This window comes from Cervus canadensis, chromosome 1 (genome assembly GCF_019320065.1).
Source record: "Cervus canadensis isolate Bull #8, Minnesota chromosome 1, ASM1932006v1, whole genome shotgun sequence".
NCBI lineage: Eukaryota > Metazoa > Chordata > Mammalia > Artiodactyla > Cervidae > Cervus > Cervus canadensis.
This window is the reverse complement of record NC_057386.1, coordinates 13,217,935-13,231,507: the sequence shown is the minus strand read 5'-3', so window position 1 is coordinate 13,231,507 and position 13,573 is coordinate 13,217,935. Positions and strand designations below refer to the sequence as shown.

The 13,573-nt window shown below is 47.7% G+C and overlaps 1 protein-coding gene and 1 long non-coding RNA gene across 4 annotated transcripts in view; one reads left to right on the top strand and one right to left on the bottom strand.

The window, feature by feature from the left end:
* Positions 1-12,853, bottom strand: part of PITPNC1 (phosphatidylinositol transfer protein cytoplasmic 1) — a 262,354-nt gene extending 249,501 nt beyond the window's left edge. The window contains exon 1 of one of the 3 annotated variants that reach the window (XM_043464325.1): positions 11,402-12,853. Coding sequence is in view for 2 of the 3 variants with exons in the window: in XM_043464303.1 (XP_043320238.1) it covers positions 11,402-11,449 (48 nt within the window). In the remaining variant the exon portion in view is untranslated. The remainder of the gene's footprint in view (positions 1-11,401) is intronic. The other 2 variants (XM_043464303.1, XM_043464332.1) reach the window with 2 other exon arrangements.
* LOC122439399 lies at positions 10,377-12,181 on the top strand. The gene is made up of 3 exons (XR_006268852.1): positions 10,377-10,841; positions 11,137-11,411; positions 12,080-12,181. It is a non-coding gene; the product is annotated as an uncharacterized LOC122439399 (long non-coding RNA).
* Positions 12,854-13,573: the final 720 nt, after the last annotated feature.

Below are 13,573 nucleotides of genomic sequence, written 5' to 3'. Positions count from 1 at the left end.
ACTTCCGTAAGAGAGTCAAGAGATAAGTGAAACTTGGCCATTTTAAGAATAAGTAAATATTAATAAATCCCATCATGATGGTTAGAACTAGAAAATATTGGAGAGCTTTGAAGAACTCTAGATAATCCAGCAAACAAGACCCCAAAGCATTTGAAGTCTTCAATAACTTAATTACGAGTCTGTGCTAAGTCACTTCAGTCCTGTCTGACTCTTTTCGACCCTATGGACTGTAGCCCACCAGGCTCCTCTGTCCATGGGATTCTCCAGGCAAGAATACTAGAGTGGGTTGCCATTCTCTCCTCCAAAGGATCTCCCCATTCCAGGGATTGAACCTGCGTCTCCTGTATCAGCAGGCTGGTTCTTTACCACCAATACCACCTGGGAAGCCCCACCTTAATTATATTAGCAGACAAGTTGATGGTGACTTCTCTTTCCCCAGTTGGTACATTCACTTCTGAATAAATACACAGATCAGTTAATTGGAGTGTAAAAATACACAATCTAATGCTCAGAAACACCTGGATCTGACCTTAATACAGCAAGTATGATCAGACCTAAACTCTGTGTGTGTGTGTGTGTGTGTGTGCGTGTGTGTGTGTGCGCGCGCATGCACATGTGCATGTATAGGTGACATCGGGTGGGGAGCAGCCTTTGGAGATTAATCGTTTAGATTAAGTGCTTAAACGGCATTCTTACAGGTTGTCATCAAATTACATTTGTTTGGCCAATCTTACTTCTCTAGATGATTCATTCTGGGAAAGAAACAACACCCTGAAGATCGTCAGATTAATTCTAAAGAAATTAAACGATGATGATGTTTTCTCTTTGCTCAGGAACAACAGGAATTCTAGACGGCCATGGTTCACCCAAACTTAAAAGAAGCAAAAAATACATATATATATATATTTTAAAGTGAAGAACTCTTAGATAAATCTGATCAAGAACTTATGTTACCTAACTTGTTGAGATGGATGAGTCGACTTCCACTAAAGTCTAAAAAGGAGTTTTAAGAGCTGGCCCTTTTTATCAGAGTGCTAGGAAATGAAAGAATGACTCACTTTATACTTGATGTCAAAATCTTGGTGAGCTCCAGCTTTCGTGTTTCTGAATCAACAAACAGTACTGTGTAATGCTGCGCGGGCCATTAGCCAGGAAGTGGCCGGTGACCCTCGACTCCTTGCTCTGTCATGGGTAAAGCGAGTGTGTCCTAGGCAGAAAGGGGCTCCTTCTAACTCTCTGTCATCTTGAGAGATTTGCCCAGCCTCGTGTGGCACGACGAGACTACTGACATGCAGTTTAAACAGCCATTTAGCCCGTTTTATAATGAAGCCCAGGATGGAAAGTCTTAAGGACATCTGCCAGAGATGAATAAAGCAGAGGACTCAACACCCATCTAGAACCATCTCCTCCAGAGTGCGTACTCCAGGATTCATTCTGCCAACACGTCATTTTCCACCCAACGTGCAGAGTAGAGGAATGCAGGAGCCACAGCCCAAGAGGCCACCAGGTACTTATTTTTCCTTCCATTCTTGATGGCCAATGCCAGCCTCTGTCCCCGCTTAGGGGCAGGGCGGCTGTTCCTGAAGATCATGAAGTATGTTGATGATTAGCCTTCAGTACCCGAAAGACCTGCTGCTACTCAAGTCGTGATAACTATTTTTTCATGTAAGAATCAAATTCTGACCTAAATTGTGGTCATTCTAGTCCACACCTGGCAGCTCCCCCCCACCCCACTGCTGCAGAAGAGAACAGTCTCCTTTGGAAAGCTGTCTAAATTCAGGATAACCAGAGTCATCTTCTTGCGGACAGGGACCATAACTTCTCACTGTACACACTCATAATTCCATTTCCGTGCTATCAATGTCTCTCTCTCTCTGAATGTAGACGTCTACTCTGCTGGAAAAATCCATAGCTATCTCTTTAAAAAAAAAAAAACAGCTCTACTGAGATATATTTTATGTACCAACTCAATGGTTTTTAATGTATTTAACATTCACGCAGAGTTGTGCAACCGTGGCCAATATCTATTTTAAGATGGCGAGGAAACCTCTCCAGTGTTCTCTGGACTATAAGCTCTAAGAGGGTAGGGATCGTGTCTGCTTTGCTTGCTCCTCCATCCTGGGCAGCTGGTCTGATGGCCAAGCACCTGGCAGAATAGGAGTTCAGTAAGTGTTTGTGATATCAACACTTTTATGCAGCCCCAGTGCCAACCTGAACCTTCCAGATTTCTAAGTTTCCCAGATATGGAAAATAACTACTTTCCTCCAACAGAAACTATTTTTTAAACTTTTTATTTCATATTGGAGTATTGGAGTATGACTGATGAAGGGCTTCCCTGGTGGCTCAGCGGTATAGAATCCGCCTGCAAAGAGGAGCTGCAGGAGACACAGGTTTGGTCCCGGGGTCAGGAAGATCCCCTGCAGAAGGGCGTGGCAATCCACTCCAGTAATCCTGCCCCGAGAATCCCATGGACAGAGGAGTCTAGTGCACAGGTCCATAGGTCATGGAATCCGACATGACTGAAGAGACTTGGCACGCACGCATGGCTGATTAACAATGTTGTTTCAGGTGGGCAGTAAAGGAATTCAGCCATACATATGCATGGATCCATGCTCTCCCAAACTCCCATCCCATCCAGGCTGCCAAATAACCTTGAGTAGAGTTCCCTGTGTGTACAGTAGGTCCTTGTTGGTTATCCATTTAAAAAATACCAGTGTGTACCTGTCCATCCCAAACTCCCTAACTATCCCTTATGCCAACCCTTCCCCCGACCCCAGCAACCATAAATTCATTCTCTAAGTCTGTGAATCTGCCAACAGAAACTTTCAATTCAGCTCATATCCCTATGGTAGGCAGAATGGTCCCCACGGTTCCTACTCCTTGGTGTATACACCCTGTATATGCACAATTCCTTCCCCCTTGAATGGGGGTGGGTCTGACCTTATCCAGCCAGTCTTTCTGAAAAAGAGTAGACGTCAGAGACAAGAAGTCAGAGATTCAGAGTTGCAGTAAATACTCTCCTGTTGGCCTTGAAGGGGCAGATGGCCACGTTCTGGAGGGGGTCACATGGCAGGAAATAGCAGGTGGCCTTTAAGAGCTGGTTCCTAGCTGATGGGCAGCAAGAAAGCTAGGACTTAGTCCTACAGTCACAAGGAACTGAATTCTGCCAACTACCATGTGAACGTGGAGGAGTACTCCAAGTTCCAGAAGAAAATGCAGCTTGGTATCAAGCCTGTGAGACCCTCAGCAGAGAATCCAGCCACATGGTCTTCTGATCCACAAAGACCGTGAGATAAAAAATGGCTATTGTTCAAAGCCCCAATGTTTGTGAAAATGTGTTGCACAGCAATAGATACTGAGTATACACTCCTTCAAGAATTAGAAGGAAGGCAGACAGATTACATTAACTTCCAGGAATGACCAGCCTCAAATTTCTCAGAGGCATTGCTGTGGAATTTTAAAATAAGGAGGCTTTTTAATAAAAAGGAATCTCTAGTTTGCAACATTTCAAGAGGTATAAAGCTGAAGTGGGGAAAAAAAAAAGTGTGAAGGTAAACATCGAGGGTCAGATTTCCTAAAAGGTTCCTATTTCTCTCAGCTTCTTTCATCTATGCATGCAGACCCAAGGTTTAAGCACCAGCATTGCCCTATCCAATATGGCAGCCACCAGCCATATATGGCCTTTGAGCACTGTAAAGTGGCTAGTGGGGACTAAAATGTGCTGCAAATGGAAAATACACACCAGATTTCAAGGACTTTACATGAAAGAAAAATAAGTTAAGGGACTTCCCTGGTGGTCCAGTGGCTAAGACGCTGCACTCCCAAGACAGGGGGCCTGAGTTCAATCCCTGGTCAGGGAACTAGATCCCACATGCTGCAACTAAAGATTCCGCATGCCGCAACAAAGATCGAAGATCCCTAGTGTTGCAACTAAGAGCCAGCACAGCCAAATAAATAAATAAAATGATAAATAAATATTTAAAAAATGTTTAAGAAAAATAAGTTAAAAGATCTTGTCAGTATTTTCTTCTGTGGATTACATGCTGAAAAGATAGTGATGGAGATGGATGACAAAGAAGTAAAGAAATAACAACAAATTAAGATAAATGTAAAAGCAAAAAGATAAATACTATGAAGGAAATATCTGTGAAGATAGCGAATGCGAGGGGAAAACTATTTTATATGGAGTGGTCAGGAAAGATATCTCTGAGGAGGTAACATGCCCACGTGTAAACCTGCAAGACCACCATAACCTCGAGTGTTAACACATTACAGCAGCAGGGTCTGAGGAGTTTGAGAGGACTAACAAAGGGAGTTGGTCAGTTGCAGGACCATCACATTGCACTATTCCCATTAGGTTCCATGGAAAGTGCACCCCCTGGAGGTGTGCGCCTCCCGCGCCCCCCCCCTTCCCCGCCCCCCGCCGGAGCTCTTGTTTGTATAAATTGTTCATAAGTTTTTGTCAGGCTTCCCTGGTGGCTCAGATGGTAAAGAATCCGCCTGCAATGCAAGAGACTTGGGTTCAGTCCCTGGATTGGGAAGATCCCCTGGAGAAGGGAACGGCCACCTACTCCAGTATTCTGCACTGGAGAATTCCATGGACAGAGGAGCCTGGCAGGCTACAGTCCATGGGGTTGCAAAGAGTCAGACATGACTGAGAGACTTTCACTATCTTTCAAGTTTTTCTAAGTTGGAGGGTGTGTATGTGCTCAGTCGCTTAGTTGTGTCCGACTCTTTGTGAACCCATGGACTGTAACCATCCAGGCTCCTCTGTCCATGGGATTATCCAGGCAAGAATACTGGAGTGGGTTGCCATTTCCTCCTCCAGGGGATCTTCCCTACCCAGGGATCGAACTCAAATCTCCTGGGGTTCCCCCATTAGCAGGCGGATTCTTTACCACCGAACCACCTGGGAAGCCTAAGTTGGAGGGTGGACAGTATGAAAAATCAAGCTTCCAAGATAATTTTTTCAAACTTTACATTTTCCAGATACAAACTGTCTTCCAGTTTTAATAGCTACAGCACACTTGGACTCTGTCTGCCCTGTAGCCTACAAATAATCTCCACTTAGGAATACAACACAATTCCTGATTTCAAGCACAAGACACAAAGGGCAGACAGCTGGCCATCTGCAATCTGAAATTTTTTTTTTTTTTTTTTGTCTCCCAGTGAGCTGAATTTGCTAAAGATTTGTAAAACCTTCCTAACTTCCTGCTACGAATCAGCTGTTTTCTGGATCTGTCTTTTTCTCTGAACAGAGGCAGAAGTATTAGATAGTTTTCAAAAAAATGTTCTGATTTACTTGACTACACAGACCTCCAGGCAACAGAAAGCAGGGCAGAGCCCAGAGAAACTAGCCAGGGTACCTGTGTCCTCACTCAGGCAGCTAAAGCAATGAAGCTCGACGTACTTTTCCAGTAATTGCCGCCCCTGAAAAACACATTTACTGCCTGTCACTGTGCACACACTTTTATATTTTTTTTAAAAAAACCATCTTTGTGAGCCCTCCACCCTACACACATACATACACGCACACACACACACACACACACACATGTACGCAAACACTTCCCTGATTGACACTCTGGAGCAAGGAAGTGTTGAAAATAGACTATTTTTTTAAAAACTACTTATAAAAAATAGTATTCTCCATTCACCTGAAATGAGAGGCTTCTGAAATGAAGATGCCTCCCTTTCTCTTAATATCGGTTATACTCAATCAGATACAGGGTTCTGAGGTTGATTTTTAAGAGCCTTAGGAACTCGCACCATGACTTTGTAATGAACAGTAAAAGTTAATTACTACCCACTTTTAAATAGGGTTTTGTTAACAATAGCGTGCTTTTTTTTTCTTTCAAGGCCCAGAATCTGTTTCATAGGAGGCATTCACACTCAAATCACAGGGAAAATGCAGTGTTCTTTCTCCAGAAAATCACTTTCACTGACCAACCAGGAAAAGAGCATCTGCTCCAGTCGCCTGGTCCATTAGTAGTGAAAGCTTTGCACGGATCCATTAACCACCCCCCACTTCCTGGGTGACCTTCACGACCAAGAAGGGAGCTTCAGGAGACAGCTGGGCCGCCAAGGTAGCTCAGACGATAAAGAATCTGTCCGCTAATGCAGGAGATGGGTTTGATCCCAGGGTAGGGAAGATCCCCCGGAGAAGGAAATGGCTAGCCACTCCAGTATTCTTGTCTGTAGAATCCTATGGACAGAGGAGGAGCCTGGTGGTTACAGTCCATGGGGTCGCAAAGAGTCGGACACAACTGAGTGACTAAGTATGCACGAATGGGAAGCCACTAGCAACATGATTCCCAAACTGTGAAACAGGCAAGAGAAGCTACCAAGATAGCCCAGAAATCGACCCTGGGCTGGGTCCTTCCCAATGAAGCTAACAGGGGGAAAAAAAAAAGTAAAAATAGTGCTCATTCTTAAAAAAATTTTTTTTCCAAAATCATGTTTATAAGGAACCTTGGAGAAGGTCTATGCAATTAATCTAGGGGGTCTTTCTCCTTCACACTTCAGGGTATCACCTTGTACAGAAGACAAAGTGTCAATGAAAATATTGCACTTAAAACCTCTTTTCTTAAAAAATTTCTGCCCCAATAGGTTTGCAGATGCATTTCACAAAAATCCTTTAAAACGGAGCAAAAGGAGCACTGTTGGTCATTCTGGCATCTTCATTTATGTCATTGCAGAGACGGCACCACCCGGATCCCAAATCTGTTCTCAGAAATGTGCGTAAGAAGATTCTCCAGGGACTTGGGGGAGCCTGGATAAAGTGCACTGGCTCCCTGCCAGGACAAAGAACACAATGATATTCTGTTAAAAAGCTGAGTGCTTTTTTCCCCCTCTCTCTCTCTTTCTTCTTTCTTGGAGGGGTTGTTGTTATTCAGTCTCGCTAAGTCGTGTCTGGCTCTTTGCGACCCCATGAACTGCAACACGCCAGGCTTCCCTGTCCTCCACTATCTTCCAGAGTTTGCTCGAACTCATGGAGGGGGAGTTTTTCTTTGTGCATCAAATCCCTGAAGACCACAAATAAATCCCAGACATTAACACTGATGCAGTCAGAACAGGAAGTGTTAACACCAAAATGAGCAATGAACTTGAAAAGATTCCCACCTTAGATCATACTGGGAAGTGCTTAGCTCTTAGAAGATGCTTATCTTACTGATAAGGACCTGTCAGGGAGGAGCGATCAGACTGTGCTCCACGGAGTCCTGAAGATGCAGTTGGGGATCTATGTGAGGTGCTGGGATCAATGGCAGCATCCAGGAGTGGCTTGGAAGGGAAGGCCTTGAACTCCACCATAATCTCTATCAAGTCACACACTCAAATAAAAATACAATCTAAGGAAAACCAGTGAACTTATTATATACAAAAGCAGCTTCAAAGAGAGCCACTGGACCCTTTTCCAGGCAGCTGACGAACTCCTAGAATTCCCCTAATGAGACAATGTCTGAGTCTCCAACCCACCTTTCCCACTACAGACTGAATCGCGTATCCAGTTTAGGGATATTTCCTTCCAACAAGGAATCCCAGAGGGGGAAGAAGTGAGAGAATCCCTGGCTTGTAACAAAAAGAGCTTTGCTCCGGGTTCTGGCCTGGACCTTGACCTTGGCTATGAGACGGGCAACTAACTGACCGAACCTTCTAGAGCACTAGTCTTCTCTCCCACAAAATGAAATGGGTCAACTCTAGACCATCTGTAATAGCCCTTCCAAGTCTAAAATTCTACAATCTCTATCACCAAATGTTTCAAATAAACACAAAGACAACTGTCTCTTTACAGGCAACTATTGGCCCCTAGGGACCTCTGCTGTTTAGAACTTTCCAACAGGCTTATATTTAGTTCAGAGACAACAACACTGAACATACATGAGGAGAACAGTCCAATGAAGTGGGTTTTTTAAGTTAAAATGAATCTATGGGATGTTACTTCTTATAGTTCTTTACTCTGAATATGGAAGTCTAAGAAACAAAATGCCAACACTCTGAGCTAGACTGTAATTCAGCTTTATTTGCTTGATCTCCTAGAGCTATTCTTCTTTCCTGGAACTAGAGAACATTTTATGAGTCAAAATAAGGTGAGTGAAACAGTAGAAACCAGGATTCTCTATATCCATTCAAAAGGCCTTTGGTTTTTCATGTAGTTGACAGTGCTAATTTTCAAGAAATTTTTGTTTTCTTTTTGCTGGATTAAATATGAGTAATGGACAAAAAGCTGAGTAAGGAGAAACAAATACTAATTTTTTTTTTTTTTAATACCATGGCTCTGGTTTTACTTTGGCTAGTAACTAGCTGTGTGGCCTGGCACACATTACTTAGCCTTTCTGAACTCTGGTTCACTCATCTGTAAAATGTGGGTAACACATCAGTCCACCTTCCACTCCCTTCTACCAGGAGTTAAGTGAGATAAGGCCAGGGAAAAAAACAGACATATAGTATTGGTTCTTTTGAGGACTTTCCAAAACAGGGGCATTTGCCTAATTTTTTAAAGTGTGGACATTGCTACCAGTTAACTGTGGCGGTTAGAATAGAGAGAAGTCCTAAAACAGGCTGAATCAGGCCCAAAGTAAATCAAGAGTTGTAGCAAGGGGACTTCTCTGGCAGTCCAATGGTTAAGATTCCCCCTTCTGATGGAGAGGGCACAGGTTCAATTTCTGGTCAGGGAACAAAGGTCCCAGGGCATGTGAGATGAGGCCAAAAATTTAAAAAAAGAAGAAGAAAAGAGTTGTAGCAAAAGTGAGGCTTCCAAAAGTCTATTAATTTGATGGCAATTTTTTTTTTAACTTATTTACTCATCTATTTTTGGCTGCACTGCGTCCTCATTGCTACAGGCGGGCTTTCTCTAATTGCGGAGAGTGGGGGCTACTCTTTGCTGAGGTGTGTGGGCTTCTCATTGCGATGGTTTCTCTCGTTGCAGAACACGGGCTCTAGGCGAGCCAGCTTCAGTAGTTGAGGCTTGTGGGCTTTAGAGCGCTGACTTAGTAGTTGTGGCACCTGGGCTCAGATGATCTGTAGCGTGTGGGATCTTCCCGGACCAGGGATTGAACCTGTATCCCCTGCACTGGCAGGTGGCTTCTTTACCACTGGACCACCAGGGAAACCCCGACAACTGTCTTCTTTGAAGGCACATCAGTTGCCTCCCCAGTTTTCAGTGTTAAGGTTAGGAGGACATAGTGCTAAGGTGGATGGTGGAGATTGTGGGGTTCACTACCAGTCAGACCCTAGGGGTCTAACCTCTGGTAAGCTGGGCCTCCTGTCCTCACGCATCATGATTTGGTTAATCTGAATCCTTCAACTTGGAAACCTCTCTCAACCTAAACTGCCCTCCTGTTTCTCTAACAAAGAAGAAAACTACTTTGGAATACGACCTTTCAGATACTGAATCACCCTTTGGTCCAAATGAATGATACATTAAGTAAGCTATAATTATACATTAGGTTACAGGCCTAGCCTCATTTCATTTGCCAATTAAGAAAAGAACGGCCTCCACCTATACCACTCAAATAAGATTACTTCACACCAAAATTGTAGTTATTTCAGTACAAAAAAAACTAAGTGTACAAAGGGTGGTGGTGCCTGAGGATTCAAGAAAGCCTGAAAAGGGAACCAACCAGAATAAAGAGACGTTGCAGGTGGTATAGACGATTCTAGAGTTGGTTACTTTCTTGACTATCACCTGCCTCGCTGGGCATTACATGCCATACCAGCGTTGCCCTGAGATCCCAAACTCCTCTCAAAAAATAAAGTCATTAGGAGGAGATGGAGTGGAAGCAGACACACCTCCAAGCTGAACTACTCCAGCTTAGCGGCTCAGAGGTTGGGAAGATCTCAACAATTCCTAAAATTGCTTTGGTTAACCAGTTTCATTCATTTGCCGCCCCATTGTCCACAGAGCCGGGTGCTACTTCTCCACAGGATTTACACGGTCTGCCTACCCACATCCTTCAAGGATCTTGCTCATATGCGGTCTCCTCCAAAGTCGTCACAGAACCGCGCTGCTCGGGTGTTCACTGGATAGGCGGGCTGATCTCTCTTTGGCAGTCAGCCTCCCTCGGATACATTTTGCAAACGCGGAGCTACTTTGATCTTGCCTTGGATTGTACTATCTTAACACTTGCTCCAGGTGACACATGCAGACAAGTCCCTTGGGAGCACAACCACGTTCTTGGTTAAAAATCTTTTTCTCTCCCAAAGCACCTTGCCCCTTCCCCAAAGTAGTGGCTCAAGAACATATCGGAAAGATTAAGGGCACTGTATTTAAACAAATATACGGTTTGGGTCGCCGGTGTAACGTGTGTTGTCACACCAAACCACACTAGTTAAGTTTCAAATAGTCCTGATTGTCTTCCAGCTCCCTCGCAGTCCCTGGACAGGCGCTAAGCAATTGTGAAATCACCAAAAAAGTAGGGAGGCAGAGGGGGAATAAAGGGAAGCCGGGCCTGAATAATCCTCACTGAGTCATCGTTTCCTGAATGATAGAGCTTACCGCTTGGCGGGGACGAGGGGTGCAGATCCGGAGAAAGCAACCTGAGCGGCCCGTGGAGGACAAGCCCAGGAAGAGTCCCCGGCGCCTCGCCCTACAACTGGGGGACCCGAGAGCCGGGGGCGGGCGGGCGGGAGGAGGGGGGTGGGGGGCCTGACGGCACCCACGTGTCACAGCGCCCCCCTGTGGCCGCGCCGCAGTCCCCGCCGCTCCCCGCTCGCCCGCAGACCGCTCTCCCCGCGGCCCAAGAAACAAGACACGCACAAAGTTTCCGAACCAGGCGGTTAGAGAAAGGTCGAGGCCAGGCTCCGGAGCCTCGAAGCGCGGGCGTGGCTGGAGCGGCGCCCAGGTTGGCGGCGATGGCAAGGGGTCTGGGTCCAAACGGACTGCCCCCTCCCCAAGGATTCCGAGGTGCCCCCAAGCGGGACCCGGGCCCTCCAAATCCCGAGGGCGAAGAACTGCTCCCTTACCCCAACCTTCTAGCGGTGGGCGGGAGGGGAACCCGGGTCCACGACGGGAACGGGATGCCCACCTCCCAGGGTTGCGCTACCAGGGTGTGCTTGGAGCTCTTGGGTTTGCTTTTCTCGTTTTCCTAATTGGAGGGAGGGGACGACCAACTCCCTTTGGTGCATTCTGATCCTCAGCGTTCCGAATTCTGGATGCCCCTAAAGAACCCACCTGCAGTCCACCGCCCCACCCAACGTTGCCCTCCTTGCTGGGGTGACAAGTGGAAGCAGCAACCCCCCCTCCTCCTGCCCCTCCAGCCTCCGGTTTGGGAGGCAATGTTCCACCACGGTTTTCCCCGCCGTCCGCAGTGGACCCGCTGGCGGTAGGCGGCGGCGGAGGGGAAGCGGCGCCCCGGAGCCGGGGACCCAGAGCGGGCGAGGCCCGGCCCGGCGCGGCGCTTACCTCGTCCACGGTGAGTGGCATGCAGATCCGGTACTCCTTCAGCAGCATGGTCCTGCCGGCCACGGACCTCCGAGGCGGGAAGCGGGCGGGGCGGGGGTGGGGGCGCCCCCAGAGCAACAAGGCTGCCGCCAAGGCGCAGAGCTGGGCGCCGGGAGCCCCGTGCTTGGAGCCGGTCGGCTAAGCAACCCCCCGGGCGGTGCGCTCAGTTCCTGGCTTCCTCCTCTCCGCCCGAGAGCATGTCAAGGTTTGGGTCCGGGTGTTCGCGGCTCCCCCGCCTCCTTCCTCGCCGAGGTCGATCCGCCTGGAACGCGGTGTTGCAAAGTCAGGGAGGGAGGGAGACCCACTGGAAACCAATCTGATCGGCAGCCCCGGGCAGCAGGAGCGGAAGCCAGATCAGGACATGCCCGTCGGCGGGCGAGGGAGGGGGAAATAAAAAAACAAAACAAACCACGAGGTTTCCAAAAATTACACGGAATACACAAAAGTCACCCTCTCGAGCCGCCTCTGAAACCAGATCTTAACCTGGCGACTCCCCCCCACCCCCTTTTCCGGCCGGTCTGTCCAAGGCGAATGTCACCGAGCACACATTGCAGCCAGAGCCAGAGATGCTGACTTTTCAGACAAAGGCTCGTACGGCTGTGCTCCCCGGCGGTAAACAAGATTTCCTTCTCTTTTTAGGGCCGGTCGCCGAGGCGCTCCAGGGGCTCGCTGGGTGAGAAAAGGGAAGCCTCCGCCGCCGCGGCCGCTCGGCTTCTGCGGGGCTGGGGCTCCGGGTTCCTCCGACCCCGGCTCGCGGCTGCGAGGGGCGGGCGGGCGGGCGGGCGGCGGGAGGAAGCTGGCGCCTTCCGCGCGCGTCCCCTCCCCCGAGTCCGGATCCCCGAGCGCCGTGCGTGCCCGCGAGTTTGCAGCCACCTCGCCGGGGCCGGAGAGTCGGCGCCGAGCTGCGGTGTGCCTCGGGCCGGGGAGGTGGGTGCGGGAGGAGCGAGCGCAGCTGACATCAGCAGCCGTCGCGGCGGGGAGGGTAGCCCCATCCGGCCAATGGGGAAATGGCAAAGAATGTGGAGGATTTAAACAAAACAGCATGTCTCTCCCGGGCTGCTGCCAGACGGCGGGGCTGCCCCGGAGAGCGGAGGCCGGCCGGCGCTGGGGAGGGTCGGAAAAGAGGGGGCTCCCGTCGGCTCCTTGAAACCCTTTGAGTCTTGTTCTCAGATGTACCCCGGGTGCCACGGTGCTCTGTCCAGCCACTCTGGGTAGCTTCTGGGTCCAAGGTACAGGAGTGTGTCCCTTGACCTTTAGAAATGGTTTTTGTCTTTTTTTAAACAAATGCCCACCCGAGAGCGTTTTCACTTTGATCCAGTAAACAAGTCCAGCGCTGGAGAGGCAACGGGATTTGGGAGCAAAAAAGCAAACCTGTGCATGGTTTCCTAACTGGTTTCAGAGCAGGAATGCAGAAACTGGAAAGTGCAACGCAGTGAATGAAAATGAAATCCACAAGGAAAGACACACAACCAGGAGGAACGTGAACGGGGACATAGCCTTTTACCTCTCCTGGCCCTGCTCTGCAGTCTGACTGCAGGCTTCGCGGAGCAGCAAGAATAGGTTTTCCTGTCAGCACTCCCAAGTTCAAAAAGTCACAATGAAATGTCAATGAAAATGCCTGGAGTGTTGGTATTTCATCCATATTAAACAGATCCCTCATTTTAACCACAAGAGGCACATTCTTCAGTTACTCAGGAAGCTGCATGTAACTGCTGAAGTCTGTTTTTCATTTGTCTGGTATTTTTAAGCTTGTTTTTCTGAAAAGTGCTGGATGAAAAATGCATCAGTTGCCTCTTTGCAGAATAACCTGCAAGCATCATCTTTTCTTGGGAAAGAAAAAAATATTCATGTTCTAAGATCCTGCAGCTCCTCACAGGGCTTTGGATGGCAATGCAGATGGCCTCCATGTTACAGTATTTAAAATTATGAGCAATAAGTAATTAACCAGTACAACTATGGTGGGCTGTGGCTAAAATCATCCAGATGGCTGAAGAGAATTTCTGTGTGAACATGATAACAAAGGCTGATAGAAAAATGACATCCTCTATCCAGCTTATATTCTAGGGAAAAACTATTTTCTAGATAAATGCTTCCCAGTATTGGCTCAGAAAGATTCACAGCAACTAATTAAAG